This window comes from Alexandromys fortis, unplaced genomic scaffold (genome assembly GCF_014885135.2).
Source record: "Alexandromys fortis isolate MF-2015 unplaced genomic scaffold, M_Fortis_MF-2015_v1.1 scaffold_8_1_9099942, whole genome shotgun sequence".
NCBI classification, from domain to species: domain Eukaryota; kingdom Metazoa; phylum Chordata; class Mammalia; order Rodentia; family Cricetidae; genus Alexandromys; species Alexandromys fortis.
Window position 1 is genome coordinate 950,521 of NW_026067898.1, and position 21,059 is coordinate 971,579.

The window sequence follows — 21,059 nt, forward strand, 5'->3', positions numbered from 1 at the left end:
GTCCTGACTATCCTGGAATTCACTTTGTAGACCAGGCTGGCCTTGAACTCACTGAGATTCACCTCCCTCTGCCTTCTGAGTGCTGGGATTAAAGGTATGTGCCACCTCTGCCCTGCTTTTATTATTATCTTATGAGTATATTATGGTAACAATAGAAGTGGATGCGTGTCAGCATTATCTTTTAAAAAGTAATGATTTTATTATTGAGAGTATGTTAAAATATAGAAATTTGGTGAATTTGAGGCACTTAATCTCGTAAAGGTAATCATTTCCTTAATCTCTTTTAAAATGTGCTTTGAAGTTGGGCTTCTGTGTATTAACATGTAAAACTGTGTATATGATGCATTCTTTGCTTGTTTTAATTTGGCCTCATTACTTCACTTGAATTTGTCAGCGTTTTCTGTTAGCTTTTTGCCTATCCTATATATTTTTTTTTTTTTTTTTAACAAACTGGCTTTTAAATACAAGACTTTCTGCCCATTGCAATTATTCTCAATCACAAGTTATCTATGTTCATTCCACGGAATAGTCTATGCATTTTTTTTCCCAACCAATATTCATTGGCCTGCTCATCTTCTTGTCTATGGACTCACCCCTGGAGAGAAGCCTCCCTCCTCTGCTTTGACTCTGGCTACCCAGTCTGATCCATTCAGTGTGTCTATCACTTGATGCGCTCGCTCTGCTCAAGTTACTGTGCCACAAGGTTTTGAGTACAGTCATTTATCGCCTGCCTCTGTTCCAGCATTTGCCTCAATGGTAAGCATATGATAGGCGAATTACATGTTTTATTTATTAATCTTGTGATCCGCAGTTACAAAAGAAGGAACCAGTGGTGGTTGGAAGAATGCTGATTGTACTTACCGAATCTTTCTGAACATCTTCTGCCTTCACGTACTCACATTTCTTAGTTTTAGGGTTAGATAGAATTTTATGTATACCCTATTATGCATCATCTTTGGGTTTGCTTAATATTTAGATAGTATACTTGATGTTTTTATACTCGTAATTAATAAAGTTTTGATATTAGCATTCACAACATAGTCTTTTTACTATGTCTAGCTTTAAACTTCTAACTAGGAAAGACTAATCATATTGGTTCTGGGTCTTTGGGGGTAGACTTGGCTGTTCTTGGAAAAAAATAAATTATTTTCCAAATTCTCACAGCCCACTTTGCCTCTGTACATCATCTCTTAACAGTGGCCTTGGGACTCCATCACCTTTATGATATTTTGAAAAAACTCATCTTTGGGTAGACTTCAAAAGCCTACTGTTAATCAATCTCCAGCACTTGGTCTCTGAATGAGAAAGCAAGCACCTAAGTACTGATCCAGGGCTATACTGCTTCATGCCAGCCTCCAGGTCAAGGGAGAATGACTAGATGTAAGAAAGAAGACCCCGTGGCCACTTGAAACTCTCTCCTGACTCTATCTAGCATATGACCTGGGGTCAAGCTCCACATTCATAGAAAATGGTGGAAAAGAAATAAATACATATATAATTATATTTATACACGCACATACATATGTATATATATCATTGTCATTGGCCTTCTGGAAGAGGAATAATGTTGACAGAGAAGCTATTTGATAATCAAAGTGTCACCGCTGACGTGTTTATGTTAGAGATCCGCAATGGAATATTTTCACTTCTATGTTCTCTTGGAAGATACTGATCACACGCAGAGGAATATTGCAGTCATTGTAAAATTCCTGGGAAAGCATCCCCCTACCAACTAGAGAATTACACATTTAAATGCATGCCCCATGAATGCATACATCATGAGCTCGGTGGACAGTGCTGTAAGCTTCATTTCATCAGCACACAAAGTTTGAAGCAAGTGTGGTGGCCTTCAAACGTACGCTCACAGAGAAGCCTAGAGTATATCTCATCCTACGTATTCCTGCATAGTAAACCTGGTGGCTTGTGCGGACACCCCGGCGAGCTGGCTTTCCAGAAATAGACAACGTTAGCAGAGCTCACACCGGTCCTCTACTTCCTGGCAGGAGCGCTGGCACCGAGCAAGAATGTGGCGCTTCCTCTGCCAGAGTCGCAGCTGTCACCCTGCCTACCTGGCAGATCTCTTCACAGACAGTTCTGAGCCTAAACAAAGACCACGGCTGTCCCAGACAGCACAGCCCTCCAGAGAGGTGTTTCTCAAACGTCAACAGGGACTCTTACTAGAAACGAAACAAACAGCTTCATTGGGTCAACCAAATTAGTTTAAATTACATTTGTACCGAATAAAATCATAGAAATTTAAGTTTGTGACAATTATAGGGCTACACCAAAAACCTAGTTGCATAGATACCGACCAGACTACTAACCGCACTACTAATTTGTCAAGATTTCTTGTTCTTAAAACAGTCGGAAAATCCATATTGGAATACGAATTTTGTATTGACAGCCAAAAGATAGACGAGGATTAAGAATTAGCTTAGAAAAATCTGCGCTACTCCGTCTTAATTCTCTGAGTGTGGCCTTTCTCTGTCAAGATTGGATGATCTCTGCAGAGATGAAGCGAGAAGCATCATTCAAGAGCCCCAAGTCTACCTTTCGCAACACCACAGGGCTGTGCTGCCGGTTTTCAGCCACTGGTATGCATCTGATCAGGGAGACATAAAGGCCTGGCTGTGGTCTGTGAGTTCCAGAAAGAGGCCAGGTGGAATACGCCAACCTAATGATTCCTGCTGCCTTCAGGTGCTGGAGAGCTATTTGGCTCAGCGCTGCTGCCCAGGGCCAGTTTCCAGCCGCCTTATTAGGGTTTTCTGTTTCAGCTCGGCACCTTTCCCTGTTCAGACTTGATGAACACCAATTCACACACGTGACGGTGCACGGACACATTTGGGTCTCTTTGATTGGCAGTTGATGGGAAGAAGGGATTTGGGAGTTAGAAATAATAAAGCTTCACCAACTTTTATCTGATCACATTGCTGAAATATTTGCTCAGTAAGTCTAGAAGTATTTTATACTTAGCTTTAGAGTGCTGTCTCGGGGTGGGCAAGGACACATACTTTATGAGTGGAATTTGAGCTTAATTTTAGTTCTGTAATTTCCCGACTTGTTTTGTATCCTTGGGAAAAAAAAGCAGGCAGCTTCTCGAAGCCTCCAGCTCTTTCTCAGCTGCGTGTGGAATGCAGTAAGTCATAAAGTATTTAAAATCCTGCAGTATTTGTAAAGCTCTTCATCCTGTGTTGTCATTAACAAGAACATTGATTTTTAAGACTATCTTGGTGATGACAACACTGACCCATATTCACCTAAGATATATAAGAAGGAGCTCAAAGATACCGGCTAGCGAATCTTTTATTATAGTTTTAATGCAACTAAGATTGTAACTTTGAACTGAAGAATCTTAACTCATTATAGTTATCCAAATTAATACACAGTACTTATAAAATCAAAGCATACTTAACTAAATAAAATTTCATCTTTTGTGTCTCTGGATATGATTTGCGATCACTGGAGGCATTAAATACCTGTCTGTCCACCTTTATGACCCAAGGTACAGATTTGCATGTTTCCTAATTTAAGTGAAATTTATAAATTCGACTGCCTGGCTGATGGGAATTGTAATAGAACCTGGAAACGGAAGAATGAAAACATGATGGTGGTTTTGTTCTTTGGAGATGTAACTGGCAGGTAGGGGAAGGCTTCAGTGATGAGATCTTACGGGGTATGGCAGGAGAGGCTGAAATTTAAAACATGGATACGGTGACATGTTTCACAGGGTAAACATGCTTGCTGCCGAGACCTCCCTGGGAAAGACCTCCTTCCTCATTTCCAGACTTCTTCAGTTGCCTGTAGTTCTCTGTGCATATCCTAAATCTGCTTTTCCAGTTTTACTCTCTACCATCCTGTTGTGTTCTGTTCTTTAGTTATTCCAGACTCTTCCAGATAGACTAGAAATATTCTGATTTGTGTGCTCTCCCCAATATTCTACTGTTTCTCTGATTGTTAAAATCCCATTCTTCTATTAAAGCTAACCCGCGTATTAAAAAAACAGAGGATAACAAACCATCAGCCTCACAGACAAAGGTCTATGACACATGTTTTGGGTCAGCAATCATGATCTATATCTTTTCCTATACAGGGTTCTCAATGTAATATTTTAAAATTTATTCTTATTGTATGTGTATGGGAGTTTTGGATGCATGCATGCATGTCTTTGTATCTTGTGTGTGCATTGTCTGAGGCAGCCAGTATCAGTTCCTGGACTGGAAGTGCCGATAAATGGCCAAGTGGGTCCCTCTGTAAGAGCTGCAGGTACTCTTAACTGCTGAGCCATCTCTGCAGCCTCTCTGCAAAATATTTTAAGATGAAAATACTAACTCTTGTATGGTGGTACTGACCTTAAGTACATTTTTTCCAAACATACATTTCCTAATAAAACACTTAATTGAAAAAAAAATCCTGAAAATTTCATAATTGTCATTCTCTAAAGCTTTTTTGCTTTCTGGATTGCTAAGAAAAGTTCTTGAGTATAAATACCTTAATGGACTCTGAGTATGGATTAGCCAACCTCTGGATGAAAGCAAACAAGTACCTACTTAGTTTCTCTCTTTTTTAATCTGCATAGGCTTTCCTGTCCAGGAAAGATTTCTTACAGTCTGTTCCTATGACCATTCAGTGTCAAGTTTCCTGGCTGCACAACCTCCACATTTCACTCTCTACTAAGTGGCCTGTGCACACAGGGAAAGAAAAATAATCCTCAAGGGAATCGCTCAGCAGCCCTTGCTTGTTTTCCAATGCTGAAGGAAGTATCAATTTCTGCTGGGTCAGTGACTGCCGGTGTGGTGAAGGGCTGTGTGCTTTCTCCAAGGCAGAGGAGATGGTGGCCGTTCTGCCCATCACCAGCCAGAGAAGGTTCCAGTCTGCAGCATTTTTATACCCACTGAGGGAAGTGAATGATCTCTAGTCAACTATTTTTATTGTGTAACCTGAGCATTACAACTTAGGAATATTAAACACTGAAAGCAGAGCAACAGCAAAAGTTGGCCATAATCGTATCAAACAGGAAAAAAATCCACGTCAACTTGTCAATAAATATTATTTAACTTGTAAAAAAATTCAACAGGGAGCAAATGACTAAATGATTGTATGTATCTGCTGGAGGAGTCCAGAAATATATAATAACCTCAACACAAACTTCTCTCTGTAGAACTTTAGCTGAGCAAACTTCTGAGCTTACATCCCCATAAAGCTATTTATGTAATCACTTATCACATAACTTTAATTTATGTGTTTAGTACATAACTTAGTACTTTGCCTGATAAATAATATACATAATTTTTATTTTTACTTATGTGGTTCCATATGTACATATGTATGCATGAATTTGGAAGCTTGGCATGTAATACAAATTAGCATATTTTACTCAATTTAAGTTACGCATCTTTCAGCATCTTAACATGATTGTAATTATGAGGAAGCCAATCACCAGTAGTAAACAATAATAGAGTCAGGTTTTCCATACTAGTAGTACATAAAATAGTGCATGTGAAAGACAGTAGATCTTATGCAAGTGATGTTTAGTAGAATAGTTGAACCATTATGCATATATTTAAAAGGATATATAATGGTATAAAATATAAATATAAATTCACATGTTACTCAGAATAGTAATAGTATGTAGAGTAGTACATGGATATATGTATGTACAAATGGTTTTAGAAAAAACATTTACCAAATCATTGGTAGTAATTTAAATGGGGGAGGGCATTATGCAGATGCTTTGTTCCATATTTTTTATGTTTTGGTATTATTTAAATTTTAATAAACATTTTAATGAAATCGTTTCTCTTTACTATGACTTATAGGGACAAAAAGGAATGACTTATTATTTAAACCCCCGCCCCCAAAATCTCAGAAGAAAACAAGTTCATAGGCCATAATGAAGTAGTTCATAAATACTAGTTTGCTTAATACAATGAGAACCTACACAGGAAAGTATTGTGGGAATAAGACATTTCAATAACATTTCCATGCATTAAGTTCAAAGTTCGCTCTATGAATTTCAAAGTAAATTTACGCAAAACATTTTCCTTGAGAAAAGGACCTTGTACTTTGGCAGTCCCACTGGTAATAATAACAAGAGAGACAAGGGAGATGGGTATGCTGTGAAACCTTTCAGAAAGTCCTTGAGACGAAAACCACTCGACTTGCTATTGATGGCGGGATCAAGACAGAACGGACGCATCTTGCTACTAATGTCCCTTTGGAACACGAGCGGAAACCAGCCAGGTCAGTGTCTTTTTATCCTATCATACATTTCTGTCTCCAATCATAATCTAGACAAAAGAAATCACATTGTGCAACTACTTCAAAATGTATCTTCTTTTATCGTAGATCTCAGTGTCTGGAATTGAAATAGGTAAGTAGTGCCTACCTATTGTCTAGAATATGTTTGTTAATTGAGCATAGGCAAACTTATTTTTTCATGAGGTACAAAACAATTCCATTTTCTCACTTCTGGAAATGGAGATGCCAGTCAAGGACTCCAAATGTTCTGCAGAAACTGTCTGCTTTATTTTGCCTGTGATTTATGATAAAGCAAATGGTAGTCAGCATTAACATAATCTTAAAAACAATGAGTTCACTTCAATATTGCCTGCAACTTATGTTCTGGGAAAACAAGCACCTTGTAAAAAAAAAAACTCCCAAAATGGAAAGTGTTTTGATTTTTTAATACTTCAGTATACATAATACAAAGTACTCAGAGATGAATTTCAAATTGTACTCCTGTCTGAAAATAGCATTCTTTTAGGATCAGGAACATGCTTGCTGTTGTGGTCAAAGGTCGATTGTATTGGATCTGTCTAGACAGGGTCTGGTATCAGGCCTAATAAAGTGAGATAAGTAAATAGCGGCCACTGCTCGTTCTTGTGCAGACGCCTTCGGGGAGCGAGTGTGTGATAGCAGAGGTGTGTGGTGTGCATCTGCACGCTGACCTCCGCTCCCAGAGCTGTGCTAGACACGGATGCGGATGTCACTGTGCACAGACAGCAGAGATGTGAAGTTCTGCATGGTGAAGCCGGCAATGATGCTTTTTCTGGTGCACCCGCACTCCTAACTGCCTGCTTTCTTACGACCCTTGCTGCATTAAACCTGTTCCCGCTGGTTTCTGAGTTCATTGGCCATTAGTAAATATTTCTGCATCATTAGATGTTCAAAGGCAGAGAGAGGCTGGAGCCCGTGTGCCCACTATATCTGTGTCATATACACTACGATTTGTGTTTCTGTTCTGGTCCCAGTTTTCACCTTCCTTCTTACCTCTCAGTCTAGGGGCAACAGTCAAATTCGCTTTTCTTCACCTTGAAAATACGTTTGATTTTGATTACGAAGCTAAACTTTCATGAGGCCATACACTAAGTGGAGAAGGAGTTACTCTCAGAGAATGAAAATTTCTCTCTGTCCTGACATAAGGGGCCTGAGAGTGGGCATTGCTATTAAAACACAGTCATTAACATTCGTAAAGAAAGGTACAGTTATAGATATGGGTACATTAACAGGCATTATTGCAGCTTACTGTGGACTGACATATCTTGTAGAGAACACACCAAAGTGAAAGCAATTTATGCTTTACATAATCCTCTCTATATAATTTGTTATAAAAATATGTGGTGCCTCCTGGGAGAAACCATAAAACAAGTAGCAAATTCCTGTTTCTCAATTTCATTCAATTGCTTCCAGTCTGCCACTGTTTCTGAGCCTGGTTGGTGGCTTTGGACGTTAAGGAGACAAAGGAGGCGAGGTTGCTGACTATTCACATCTAAACCTGGGAGTAATGAAACCACACAGGAGACCCACTGAAGTTACTGGACAATAGGAGGACCCCCCCCCCCCTGCAGCATGTCTCTCCCACCTTTAAAATTACCGTCTTAAACAGAAAGAGCTAGCGTGCGATGGAAACTTTACAACCCATTCCTGGCACATGATCTTAGCTCAGGTTCATCATGGGGCACACTCATGTTCAAAGATGCCGATAAAACAGATAAGATAATAGTCTAGACACTATGAACGCTACTTTAAAGATGCTAAGGGGCACACGCATGTTCAAAGATGCAGATATAACAGATAAGATAATAGTCTAGACACTATGAACGCTACTTTAAAGATGCTAAGAGTTTTTTCAAAAGCAGCGTTTATATGTTTAGCCAAAGACCTAAATGAAACTAAATATTCTTTATGTGAGTGTAGATCTTACATTTTGCACGTTACCTTTGTAAATTCTTCCTTATATATTATTCCATCATCCCCAGTGCCTATCTGATTTCCCAGGTTCTTACTCGGTATGCCAGTGATGTCCAGACATTCTGATTTCCACTCATGTCTAGAAGGCAGGAGATGATAAAAATGTGTTTCTCGAATGAAGCCGTTTCTGATGGGTTGCGTCATTTCAGCTGTCTTCTTCCCTGAACTTTCCATCCAGGGTTTGTGTGCCAAAAGATTGCTGCTTGCTTTCCGCACAACCCGCTTGCCTCTGTCGGCCCCTGGACTCTTCACAGCCGCATCTTCTGCCCACAAACACTGATCAAGTCTTCCCCTGTATGTGCTGTATGACACCCACCATCTGCTGAAGCCACTCAAGTTCTCCTCCACAGCCCAGCGCCGTCCACCACCGCGCTTGCAGCCTTCGCTCACGACCGCCAGAAATGGCTGGACAGTTGAGAAGTACCAGCTTGCCCTGCTTGAAAGACATCACCAAAGGAATTTTAAAAACGTTACTAGGCTCCAATTATTTTTCACACTAGAATTATTATTATCACTCTTACTGTCATTTTTACCCTAATTGCCTGTTCTTGGTTTTTTGAATGTTTGCTGGTCCTATTGACACACAAGTATCTATCCCAAACCAGTGACTTACTTTACTATGTAAATATGGAAAAGTTATTTGATGTATACTAATTTAAATGCATTTGTCAATATAAAGCTAAGGTTTCAGAAGGTAAATCGTTGAGTAGAACTTGTTTTGATTGTGTATAAGTAATTTGTTCATATAAACACTAACCGTAAGCCTTCATTTTTTTCAAATGCACTCTGTTTTGTTCATTGGAGAAAGACCATGGTATTATGGACATCTCAATTTGTTTAAGCATATTCCTGTCATTGAAACCCTTGGGCTTTGCTGTGCCTTCATCTTTGTCGGATCCTGCTTTATTCAGAAGACGTGCCGTAAAACCGATCTGAAAGGGATACTTAATAAGAAGGCCCAGATTCACGATGCAGAGAGCTTACCAAATTCTCTTGATTCTTAAAATTTCAATTTTAAGATTTAAATTTAAAGTTAAACTTGCACTTGTTTATTCATTTATCCATTCATTTATTTATCTATTCTTCTATCCATCTGTTTATTTCTAGAATATCACGGCCCTTCATGGTGTCTTAGTCCAGCAGACAGTGGATTGTGTAAAGCCAGTGAGAAGAGATTCTACTACAATTCAGTCCTAGGGAAATGTCGCCAATTTAAGTACACCGGATGCGGGGGAAATAACAATAATTTTACTACCAAGAAAGAATGTGTGAGGGCCTGTAAAAAAGGTATGAAAGAATTCTTCCCATTAAATCGCTAGTATTTGGCATGATAATTATGCTGAAATTATGAAATGCTTTGCCTTACAAAATAACAAATATTTCCTTATAAGGAGCAATATAATTTCTTAGCCAATATTTGCTCTCCTATCAACTAAATTTAGATAATCCTAGTAGGTATGGTAGTTATAATTATTCTCCATATGTATTACAGGTCAATTATCAATTTCAAATAGATTGAAAATTTTAAGTTTTTATTTTAAAAGATTTTTATTTTTATTATATATGTGTGTGTGTGTGTGTGTGCATCTGGATATGGGAATGCCACTGTGTGTGCAGGTGTTTGCAGAGTCTAAATAGAACATCGGATTCTGAGAACTAAAGGTGTGGGTGTCTAAAGTAGTATTGGGAATTGAAGCCAGTCCCATGCAAGAACAGGGCACACTCTTAATGTCGGAGCCACTTTTCAGCCCGATTTTCTTTCATAAATATTTAAGAGCTAAGAATTTATTTTTTTAAGAAATATGTTAAAATTCTTGCAAGCTCTCTTTTAATACACCAAACTTTTAACATTCTTATTACTTTTCCCTTGACTATAATGATACAATACAAAGAACACAAAGAATTTATAAAAAACATAGAAATTAAATAAAATAACGTGTTAGTCTAATAACCATATATTTACCACATATCTACCTTTAATGAGTTGTAGCATACTTGCCCAGTTTTGGTGACTCTCACATGCAAAATGACTTTCTTAGAATTAGCTTATTTCGCAAAAATAAGGAGACAAATGAAAGACTTTGAGGAAATTTGAGATAAGTTCCTATGTGTTCTCTTTTCACTATTATTATCATTTACTGTTCTTATTGCAGGTTTCATCAAAAGAGTAACAAAAGGAGGAAAAAGTAACACCCAAAAAGGAAAGGAGCCTACCGTGAAAATAGTGTAAGCAGCCACGGACTAGTGTTGAGATATAAGCACACTATTGTTACTCTGATTATACTACATATTTCCACAAGGTGTTTGTACTATGATGTCTATTCTTCTACTACAGTAATTTTGATGAATATATAAAAGTTAATTTCCCAGGCCGCCGTGTCCGTTAAGGATGTGTTTTCCTTAGCCACTCTACTTTTGTAAAGCAGCAACTCATCAACCGGCTCCTGTGAACTTCATCTCGCTCCCTTTCAAACCACTTCCTGTTCAATTGCAAGGTCTCCTACTGCTCAGCACAGGACCCAGTCTTCTCTTTTCCGTCGTGACGATCTACCGGAAGAGATACTTTCATTTGTTATGATCATGAACATTATGTACCCTTGATAGTCTAAGCCTTCCCACATGATTTCAATTTTAGCAGTGTAAGAAGTAAGACACTACACCCTGGACAATAAACTTGACTGTTACCCACTGGTGTTTACTGAAGAACTTCTGAGATACAGAGCTGTGAAACCAAATAAAAAATCATTGTCCCAGCTTCACTCTGCACGCGCTCTCTTCTTTAGAACTCGATAATCTCTCTCCGTTATTAAAGTGCACGCACACATCATGATTTCTTATTTGTCAAAGAAGATAGCACACAATGCCTCAAGGACCCATGGAAGGGCAGAAAGGATGAATGAGTAGCTAGGAGTAGGAACCGCTCTCCTACAAGCCATGAACTCACTTCCCAGCAGTTCTGCTGGAGAGATGAATAACAGCCGCCTGCACCTCCAGCCCCAGGTGCTCTGACGCCTTCTGGTCTCCACAGACATCACACACAGATGTGTCACACACACAGATACACATTTACACATAAACAAACAAACAAAAAACTTTAAAAAGCTCACGTAAGCTTTTTATGTTTGTATTTCCATCAATGATTACATCAATTATTGCATAAAGCTAAACATTCTTAAATAAAAAGTATATAACTATACATTATATAAGTCCTTCCAGTTCAAACTATTTTAATACATGGGGTTCACCCCACATCGGAAGAAAGAAGAAAGCGTTGCACAAATCGTCAGTTATTCAGAGGGCTTTGATTTCTCTGCCAGCAGTTCTTACTCTATCTTATTCGAACATAGAGACCATAATTAGGCTTTTGACATTCTTTTCGCAACGTAAAACTCCCCCGCTCTCTCAGTCCCTCAGGTCCAGCCCTTGAGTTCCTCCAGCCACACTGTTAGTTTATTAGAGAACGTTACTCAGAACATTGGAAAAAGAGGGCCGAGCAGAGGGGGTCCCAGGAATTTATTATACAAACTAATATATAGGGAGGAGAGGGGGAGAAGGACAAGAAGGTGAAAGAAAAGGGAAGAGGGAGGATTTTTACCAAATAATAGTTCACATTTGATTATTACTTTGTATAGTGAAAAAATAAATATAAAAGCGAAGTTCAGCACCAGTTTCAATAAATGAATGAATTTTTTTTATGAAACAACATTTTTCCCTGAATAACCTGCAGCAAAATAGAGATCAGAAAGTCTGATGATAACATGTACCAAAATTGTCAGTAACATGAAGCGTAGTGATCAAGTTTTGAAAACATTCTGTTAAAGTGATCAATAGAGCCTAAACGCTCCCAGTTGCTTCTCTACTTAACATATACTAACAGCCTTAGTTTTATAGTAGATATAAAAAGACAAGATACAGAAATTAGCTGGGAATAGTATACTATGTCAAATTCTTTACATATGCTTATCATAAATAAATAAAAAAATCCAAGAAAGGTCCATAGTCAGGAAGAATGTTTATTAAACCTGGCAACTCTGATCTCCAGTATACATAAATATAATGCTCTATTTTCTCACATTTTGAGCCATTTTGATTCCCAGACAAATAGAAACACTATAATGCTCTTTGAAAGATGATCAGTTATTGACCATACGAAAAAAGCCCTAGGGAGACGATGACTAGATATTGAAATAGTTCTTCAACATTCCCTCAGACTTTTTGTGTACATTGGCCTCAAAAGCTCATACACCAGGAGAAAACTTTGCCATTCCCTTAGGTCTGCCCTGGGAACGGCTTTGCCTTTCCAGTGGGTCTGAAGCATCAGGGTCTTGGACCTGGTCATGTCTATGTCAACAATACACACCAACTCAGGAATTCATCCTCTCCCCATACACCCAACATCTCACCTGCCTGGTGGCCAAAAGCTCGCGAATCACATCATCAATGAAGAGAAGTGGAAACAATGTGGTAAGTCAGATACTGGAGAAGCCCCATGAAATGCTGCCCTCTGCTCTCAACAGCCATGGTCACCTGTGCGGGCTCAAGCCAGTCACACGAGACAGCATGGAGGAGGGAAAGGACCCCAACCTCTACTCTGACTGAGTTACTGCTGACAGCTGCGGAAGCGAGAAAGTCACTGTCTTTACAGTGAAGACACTGAGGAATCCCCACAGCCCAGAGGATGTCCTCACACACTTGTGTGAAGGAGGACACTGATGAATTCCCACAGCCCAGAGGATCTCCTCACACACGTGTGTGCATGAGGACACTGATGAATTCCCACAGCCCAGAGGATGTCCTCACACACGTGTGTGCACGAGGACACTGATGAATTCCTACAGCTCAGAGGATGTCCTCACACACGTGTGTGCACGAGGACACTGATGAATTCCTACAGCTCAGAGGATGTCCTCACACACGTGTGTGCATGAGGACACTGATAAATTCCTGCAGCTCAGAGGATGTCCTTACACACGTGTGTGCATGAGGACACGGATGAATTCCTGCAGCTCAGAGGATCTCCTAACACACGTGTGTGCATGAGGACACTGATGGATACAGCTCAGAGGATGTCCTTACACACGTATGTGCATAAGCAGCACTAACTAGACCTAGTGAGTTATTAAAAGAGAGAAGGAAAGGGGGAGCCAGGAAGTAATGAGGGTCGAGATGTGTTGGGGGCCTCAAGTTGGACGAATGGAGTGAGGTGGATATGATCCAATGTAAATTGTATATATATCTAAAAATTTTAAAGGTTTCAAACAATAAAAATGTTCACTGCAAACTCTCAAGAGCAGAGAATGTCCTATTGGCAAATTTTGTATTCTGGTTGCTACCTGAATGTTTAATATGGTAAACTGATCTGTGCTCAGTGGATGACTACTCAGAGACTTCTTTCTAGTGATCAAAAGGTTGAAGAGCTAGATCTTGAAGATAAGAATATACACAAAGTATGGCTTTTATGAAAGTCCAGACAAATTTTAGTTGGAGCAATTTTATAACCTATTAGTGATTAAGACTTTGGCCAGATAGCTTTGACCAAATACTTCCCAAACTTAAGCTTGCTTATCAAAATGTGAGAGGCATTTACCAAGTTAGGAGTGGAAGAAAATTTGATTTACACTCCTGATCAGCTGTTTCGGAGTCCATCTTCACTGACGTATTCATAGATTTCAGAGCAGTGGTGTGTGTGTGTGTGTGTGTGTGTGTGTGTGTGTGAGAGAGAGAGAGAGAGAGAGAGAGAGAGAGAGGACGTCATATCTTTTCTAGTTGTTGATATTTGTTTCATTAGTGAAAAGGAAATAGGATTTTGCTTTTACTCCTGCCAAGAAGCCAGGCTTTATAATCTGAGAACACTAGGCGGCAGGATGAGACTGCAGATCCCCAATTCCTCAACCACCAAACATTCGCTGCTTTTTACAGTTCTCCAGAGTTCCTACTAAAAGTATACCGTGTGACTCTTTAACATCTGCATATGTGTACTACAAATTTCTTAACACTTGTAAATACTTATATTCTAGAGAACATGGTTGTGGGAATTTATTTTGATGAATGAAAATTTGAAAAAAAAAATAGAATAAATTACAAATTGCTAAAAGCCTTCACAAGTTATATTAGTGACAATAGTTGAATAATAATGTCTTCTAATATAGGGAAAATTTAAAATATCTGTCATCTTTGAATTTAATGATTAGTTTGTTTGCAAATATAAAGTCGGCCATTTAAAAAATGAACTATGGGTCAAGATGTCAAATACAATACAACTTTCATTTTCCACAATGAAGATTAGTATTCAAAAATGTGAAGCATTTCACAACATGTCCAGCATAAATTGATACCATTAGAGGAGAAAGCATCGTTTTCACTGTGATCTGACTCTGCTCCAGAAATAGAATGAATTATTTTAAACCTTTCTGGGAAAGGAGATTTTTGGGCCTCCAATGAACTGCTCATACTTCAACTCTTGTTCTTCATTTACTACTTGTCCATAAAGACAGAGCCATGGAACAAGAGCGACCACATGTAATTTCTTACCCAGACGGGAACACTCCTGAGCCTGGAAGGGGTTCTTCCCTCGGAACTGAGAAATAAAACACTCAGCCGAAGACTGCTTGCAGCCAGGGAGCTCACTTCACCTTACTTAAACCAGGAATGTCTAAGATTTTAGGTCTAAACCCATTCTACTTGTTCTATCTCACGCCGCATCTGCCTGTCCTCTTTCTTCTTCCAGTAGACTCTCACGAATACCACCAATCGGACAACACTAAGAACTACGAACATTCAAATCTACCAAGGCGTATCAAGAAAGAGGCTTTTTGAATAGGTAAATATCTGGTTGACTCTGATGTAAGTGGATGCTCTTAGGGAACGCATCAGGAAATGTTGTAAGAAATACTACAGGCTCATGAAATTGCTGTTGTTATGTGGATGACATGCATGGATTGCTCACTTTACATACAGCTTTTGCACTTGTGAAAATTTTATGCACAGGAAGCCTTATTAAAGCATTATTGCTTACCTTTAATACATAATTTGTACAAACATGATAAAAATTGGTTCTTTGGTTTTGGTCACAGCGTACTCACTCTCTGTGGACGTGGTGTTGGGTGAAAACTGTTTTACCAAATGCAATTAATTATCCTTTGCTTTCAAAGAAGTCTTAACAGTACCTGCTAAGTAAAGTAGTAAACGCTGAAGCCAACTTGTTATCTTAATAAACTTTCTTTTGATTTAAGTGTGTAAGACTTATGAGTTTCTCAAATAGTGAATTCTTCTAAGGGATGAAGCAATTAAACTTTTAATTACATCAATGATTTAAAGATAAATAATGAATTTTGCATGATTAGAAACACAAAACATTGCTAATTTAGAATATAATATCCGACAGCATCCACAAACTATTTTTAAATGCTTTCTTTGACCGCCTTGCACGTTCTCTGGGAATGGTCTATCTATAGCATGCTCCATGTAAAAAAGTTTTGTTTCAGTTGTTCTTAAAGAGAACCATGTTTCAAGGCAGTAGCTACAGAAACTCAAGCGGTCAGTTAAGTCAGCCACGATTTTCGTTCTAACTGGTTTAACTTGTGGCTGTAAGAGCTTGTTTTGAATCCTCCTGATTAATTGCCTTGTGAGGCAAGGGCCGTTTTGTAGGGGAACCATTTGCCTTATTTAGAGACACTGGTACTTCTGAGCCCCATAAAGGACCAAAATGGAAGATGTAAGTCCTGCAGTAAAATTTTGAAGTGGGCAAACTTGGCTGTTCTTCAAAAGGCCTTTCATTTGTGTAGTGTTCTTCACTAGACAGAAAAGTGGACTGGAAGCTCTCTGCATGGTTCCTGCCACTATGTGGCTGTACTGGTAGCATCATCTACTAATGACAGAGAATGTGATTTCTTTATTATTACGTAGACAGCATTCTGTCGCATGCTGCCTACAGGCAAGAAGAGGGCACCAGATCTCATTACAGATGGTCGTGAGCCACCATGTGGTTGCTGGAGTTGAACTCAGGACCTCTGGAAGGGCAGCCAGAGTTCTTAGCCTCTGAGCCATCTCTCAAGCCCCTGAGAATTTGGTTTCTTGAATGCTTTTCACTGTCTTTTACATGACAAAACAGAAGACACTTCTTAGTTGTTCTTTATTTCCTAAAGCAGAGTTATTTTGAGTGCTTATCTGAAACTATAAACTTGATCACTACTTATCAAATGATTAAGCAGCTTCACTGTGTTCTGGGAAAGGTCACAAATAAGACACACGTGGGATCTATATGACTGGATGGTTGCATTAGCAATACCTGTTGGCTCAGAATTGCCTCACTGATTTCTGGAAATGGCATAATTTCGTTTTACTGTAGGTATCCAAACATTTGTTGTCATGTTCTCCATTTGTAAGAGCTCCTTGTACACCTATCATACAGGAAGAATGGTCACTGGGTTGTGAGTCTCCAGGCATCATCTCAGAGAAAGAATTCCTTTCTTTACGAAGACTCTGTTTCATTTGAGCAAATCCAATGAATGAATTAAAAGATGTTAATGCTTTAACATTTACGGAAATGTGTGTAGCTTTCTACACGCCAGTCTGTCCGGCCAAACATTCTTAGAATGAGATATATGAGCATGGACTGCGATCATTTGGAAGTTAAAACCTAGTATTTATTTTACTCTGGGCTTTACATTGTAAACACCCTACCTAGAAGTTCTGTCAAGATCACCCCAGCAAGCGTGAGGACCTGCATGGGTCGTAGCCACTCTATTTCTTCACTCCTTGTTCCCTGTGCGCTTGGGACTCCACATCAGAGCTCTGCCTAGGCACCCAGGAATGTCTTTGTTGTTCTTCTGATTAATGGTTATTATTTAAGGAGGCAGCAGTGATTCACAGAGTTGATTTTCCTCCTTAAGAGTGGAAGGAAACAGCACAACAAAAATGTAATATAACAGTTCCCTAAAGAAAGCAAAACTAAAATTCTATACAAAGTAACTTCCCAATGTACCTCACGGGGTTACTCCGGCTCCTAAGGCTACTTTGTGTCATTTCAGCTTTTTATATAGCTCTTGCTATATGGGTGATTGATTGAGATTGTCAGTTATGTCTCTTACACACACACACACACATATATATCCTATTATATATGCATACATAAAATTAAAGATTTTGTAATGAATTTCTTCCATAGATCTAGATTGCAAAAGTTTAGAAAGACCACAGCCACATGCTATTCTTAGATTCTGTAGCCTCTGTCTTTACTTCCTTTCCTAATCTGCAGGGACTCCGGGCTTCTCAGTTTGATACTATTAGCCTGTGCCTTTGAGCTCAGTCCTGTGAGATTTTCTTGCTCAGAAGAGTAGCTTACAACTTTCTAAATGTTATAAAATATGTTGATTCAAAGTTTAAAAGATATAAAGAATTCTGGATATTATTTCGTCCTTTGTTTCCGGTTTGCAGGTGAGAAATTTGGTGCCAAGGTCATGTGACTTTTAGTATTGTCTGGTTTCAGGAGTTATGATTATTGCCAAATCTCATAATTTATCATATAATCATATTAGACAAAACTAACTAACAATATATTTCAGGTTTACAGTTTTTTCCATACTAATACTCAATGTTTTCTTAAAATACTTATGATACAATTATGTTTAGAGATAAAACGTTTAGAAAAAAATTAAAGTTTTTACTATATAAAATTATTTCAGTGTATTATGTTACAAAATAGCCACAAAACTTTTTTTTTAAGTTTATTTTGAGATAAATATAATGTTTAGGTTATATGCAGTGACGTAATCACATCAAATTTTTAAAAGTATGTACAATGATTTTACACTCTGTACCCAAACTGACTTATAATACATACACATATACTTATGTCATGAATGAGTAAAAGGAGTTTTTAGAAAGAGCAGGCCAAAGCTGCTTGTGCAAAATTGATTGTGGAACTGGATCACAAATCAGTGCTCCGAATTACTGAGTCTGAAGTAATTCTGATGCTCACAACTCCATGCGCAATTCAGAGAAAGATGTGACAGATAGCATTGGTTCCGTTTGCTCCGGGAACTCTAATTCAACCCCCCCCCCCTACATTTAGACTGCCTTCAAATCACAGTCAGCAAGTTCCAACAACTCAGTCTAGGTGAAAGCCAGCCAGCTTTGGCTGGTAACAATGTGCTCATACAGCAAAGGATCTCTGTCTGTTCAGGCTGCTTCTTGCTCTTGTCAGAGGGAGAAGCTGAGCTGTAGCTGCTTTCCTGGGGTAAGCTATTTGAGACAGAAAGTAACCTAACACTAACTGCAGGCGGGGCGGGGTGATGTAACAGGAAGCGGTGATGTTTCCCTTCTGTGACTGATCACTTACAATCTGACAACACTCCCCATCTCCTCAGAGCAAGCCCTCTCTCTCCAGCGGCGCAGTCCTGCCTTGACTCAGGCTCCGCTGCTTGGAGCTCGCCCGCCTGCAGGACCACATTGCAAGGCTGAGTACTCTCCCGCACCTCGTCGCCTGGGAACTCTCTCCTGTGGAATCTCAGAAAATCAAATCCCTCCTGTGACTATTACACACAGAATTTCTTTAGAAGCTGTGCTTGGTAAGTGTATTACTCAAAAATATGTATTCTTAGCAAAATTCTCAGGTAGTTTGGCAATGTTTCTAGTGGCATTGAAATAATGTTGAGACCGCCTTTTTTTTTTTTTTTTATTCTACACAGGGAAACTAGAGAGTGTTACTCCAGAGTGCATACCAGATCTATTACTAGTGTATAAGAGTGTTTACAGCAGTGTTTAGAAAATAAAATTACCAACTAATAACAACGTGAATGGGTTGAAAGGCAAATTTCTGGACAAATTTTTGAATCCGGAAACAATACCATTTAAAACTAGTTCTGCTATTAGCTAAATTCAGCTCTGACAGCTGGAAAACATCTGCCTCTCAGGAAGGGTCTTTAAATTTTCCACATAATCAGTATTCTAAGGAAGGGGTAGCAGAAGACTCACCGGGTCCAAGAGCCTTCCTGTGTGATGGAACACAAAGCAGGACTTGTGTTCGCCTTTCACTTCTGTTCACACTCAGATCTACCGAATGGAGGGGATTCTCATTGTTCTTTGTTGCCTGATCTGTGTAAATACCTTTGCTTTTGTTTTGCCGTGTTCTTTGCTGTTGCTTGTTTGTTTTCTTGGTGGGGGTGTTCCTAAACTGTTTCCACTGTATTTAGATCATGTTTTACAAGTAAGGTAAGGAAAAACAAAAAAACAAAAACCAAAAACAAAAGCTACCTAACTTAAACAAAACAAAACAAAAAAACCCCAAACTGCCCAGTGTTGTTAAAAAAAAAAAATGTAGTGGTCTCTGCATTACTTCAAGGCTTTTAAACACTGAAGCCCAAGAGCTGTGTTACTTCAACGGCCCTTCTGCAAACTTTCAGGGAGGAATATGATAGGAGCTCTCTATAGATAGAAAAACACAGTGCTATGACAAGAGAGTGTATTAACTCCTTAAACCGAGGAATTCAGTTAGGTATTCAGAGAAGCATCGCTGGAACGATGCTGAGATGAACCATCTGTAGTCCCCTCTCCCACAGTACAGACTGTCCTGAGAACTTCAGAAACTAGTGTCCAGTTAGCAAGTGGTTGTTATGGAAGCATTGCAAATTATCGCCAGGGGATGTCAGACACCAGATTTGGATCCAAGTGGTGTTTATTAGCATAGTTATTGAATCCTATGTTTTCTTGTTCAAATGAAACTGTACACTGCGAGATGCCTTTCCACGCTAGCTGCCCTTCTGACCATAGCCACCCGTGGTCTGGCAAACAGTGTCTTACAGATTCATTCTCAATGATTCTTGGCTCTGTGTCCATACATGTCTTTCAATGTAATGGGAACATTAATTCGTACACTTGCAATTTTTAAAAACATTGCAGCTGATTTATGTTTTTAGGGTTATTATTATTATTATTATTATTATTATACTGGGTTCTCAGCTGTGCAGATATGGATAAGGTGTTTTTAAGATGTGACTTTTTACAAATGCTCATTAAGTAATTGGAGAAAGAATCAACACATTAGATAACCTAATGCCATATCGTAACAGAAATTGAAACGCTTTATTCTATATTAATTAGGTATTATACTAATAAAATATTGTAAATTAGTAACTTCATGAACTCTTCTGATATTTGTTGAATTACTGCTCCAAAACATAATCATCTTGTATAATTTATTTAAATATAATTACCCACCTGTATTAATAACATTATTTAAAATAATCTTTATTACCAAAAACCGTAACAGAAAAATGCCAGACAGTGAATATTGATGGTCATTAGGCATAGACATCACTTGAGTTAATAACCGGGAGATTAAAATAAGAATTCATATCGTTCTAGAATAAATGTGGCTTTTAAAATAAATAAACAAATGTCTGAAAATGAAGCTATGTTTTTTTTATCTTAGTTTAACTCTACAGGAGATATGCCTTTTAGCATCCTGAAATCAGTGCCTATAGTCTGAGATAAGTCCTAAGCATGTCAAATAAAATACAGAATTCAGAAGCATCACATCTCCTGTGATCTGAGCTAGGTTTTCCCTAGATTGTTCTATTTGTAGCGTGGTATGTTTAGATGGCTGTTTGCAGCCAGTCCAGCAACAGCAATAGTGTTACCAGTCGGCTTACATTTTGATAGCCACTATTTATTTAGAGTTGTTTTCAAATTTTGCAGATAAATTAATGCAACTACCCTTAACGAACTGAAATAGGTATTCACTAAGCAAAATGTATTTCATGCTTCATAAGTGACTTTGAGTGAACCTAGTAAGTCTAATTCTTCTTCTA

The 21,059-nt window shown here is 38.6% G+C and overlaps 2 protein-coding genes across 5 annotated transcripts in view; both read left to right on the forward strand.

Moving 5' to 3' along the window:
- The window catches only part of Tfpi (tissue factor pathway inhibitor), a 41,442-nt gene extending 30,433 nt beyond the window's left edge, over positions 1-11,009 (forward strand). For 2 of the 3 annotated variants that reach the window (XM_050120559.1, XM_050120554.1), the window contains exons 8-9: positions 9,358-9,537; positions 10,404-11,009. In XM_050120559.1, coding sequence (XP_049976516.1) covers positions 9,358-9,537; positions 10,404-10,480 — 257 coding nt within the window. In that variant the 3' untranslated portion in view covers positions 10,481-11,009. Of the gene's footprint in view, positions 1-811; positions 1,162-9,357; positions 9,538-10,403 lie in introns of those variants that run through there. The other variant, XM_050120564.1, reaches the window with a different exon arrangement.
- Positions 11,010-18,466: 7,457 nt separating this feature from the next.
- The window catches only part of Calcrl (calcitonin receptor like receptor), a 73,066-nt gene continuing 70,473 nt past the window's right edge, over positions 18,467-21,059 (forward strand). Inside the window, exons 1-2 of one of the 2 annotated variants that reach the window (XM_050120507.1) lie at positions 18,467-18,487; positions 18,618-18,818. The gene's annotated coding sequence lies outside the window, so the exon portion shown is untranslated. Of the gene's footprint in view, positions 18,488-18,617; positions 18,819-21,059 lie in introns of those variants that run through there. The other variant, XM_050120515.1, reaches the window with a different exon arrangement.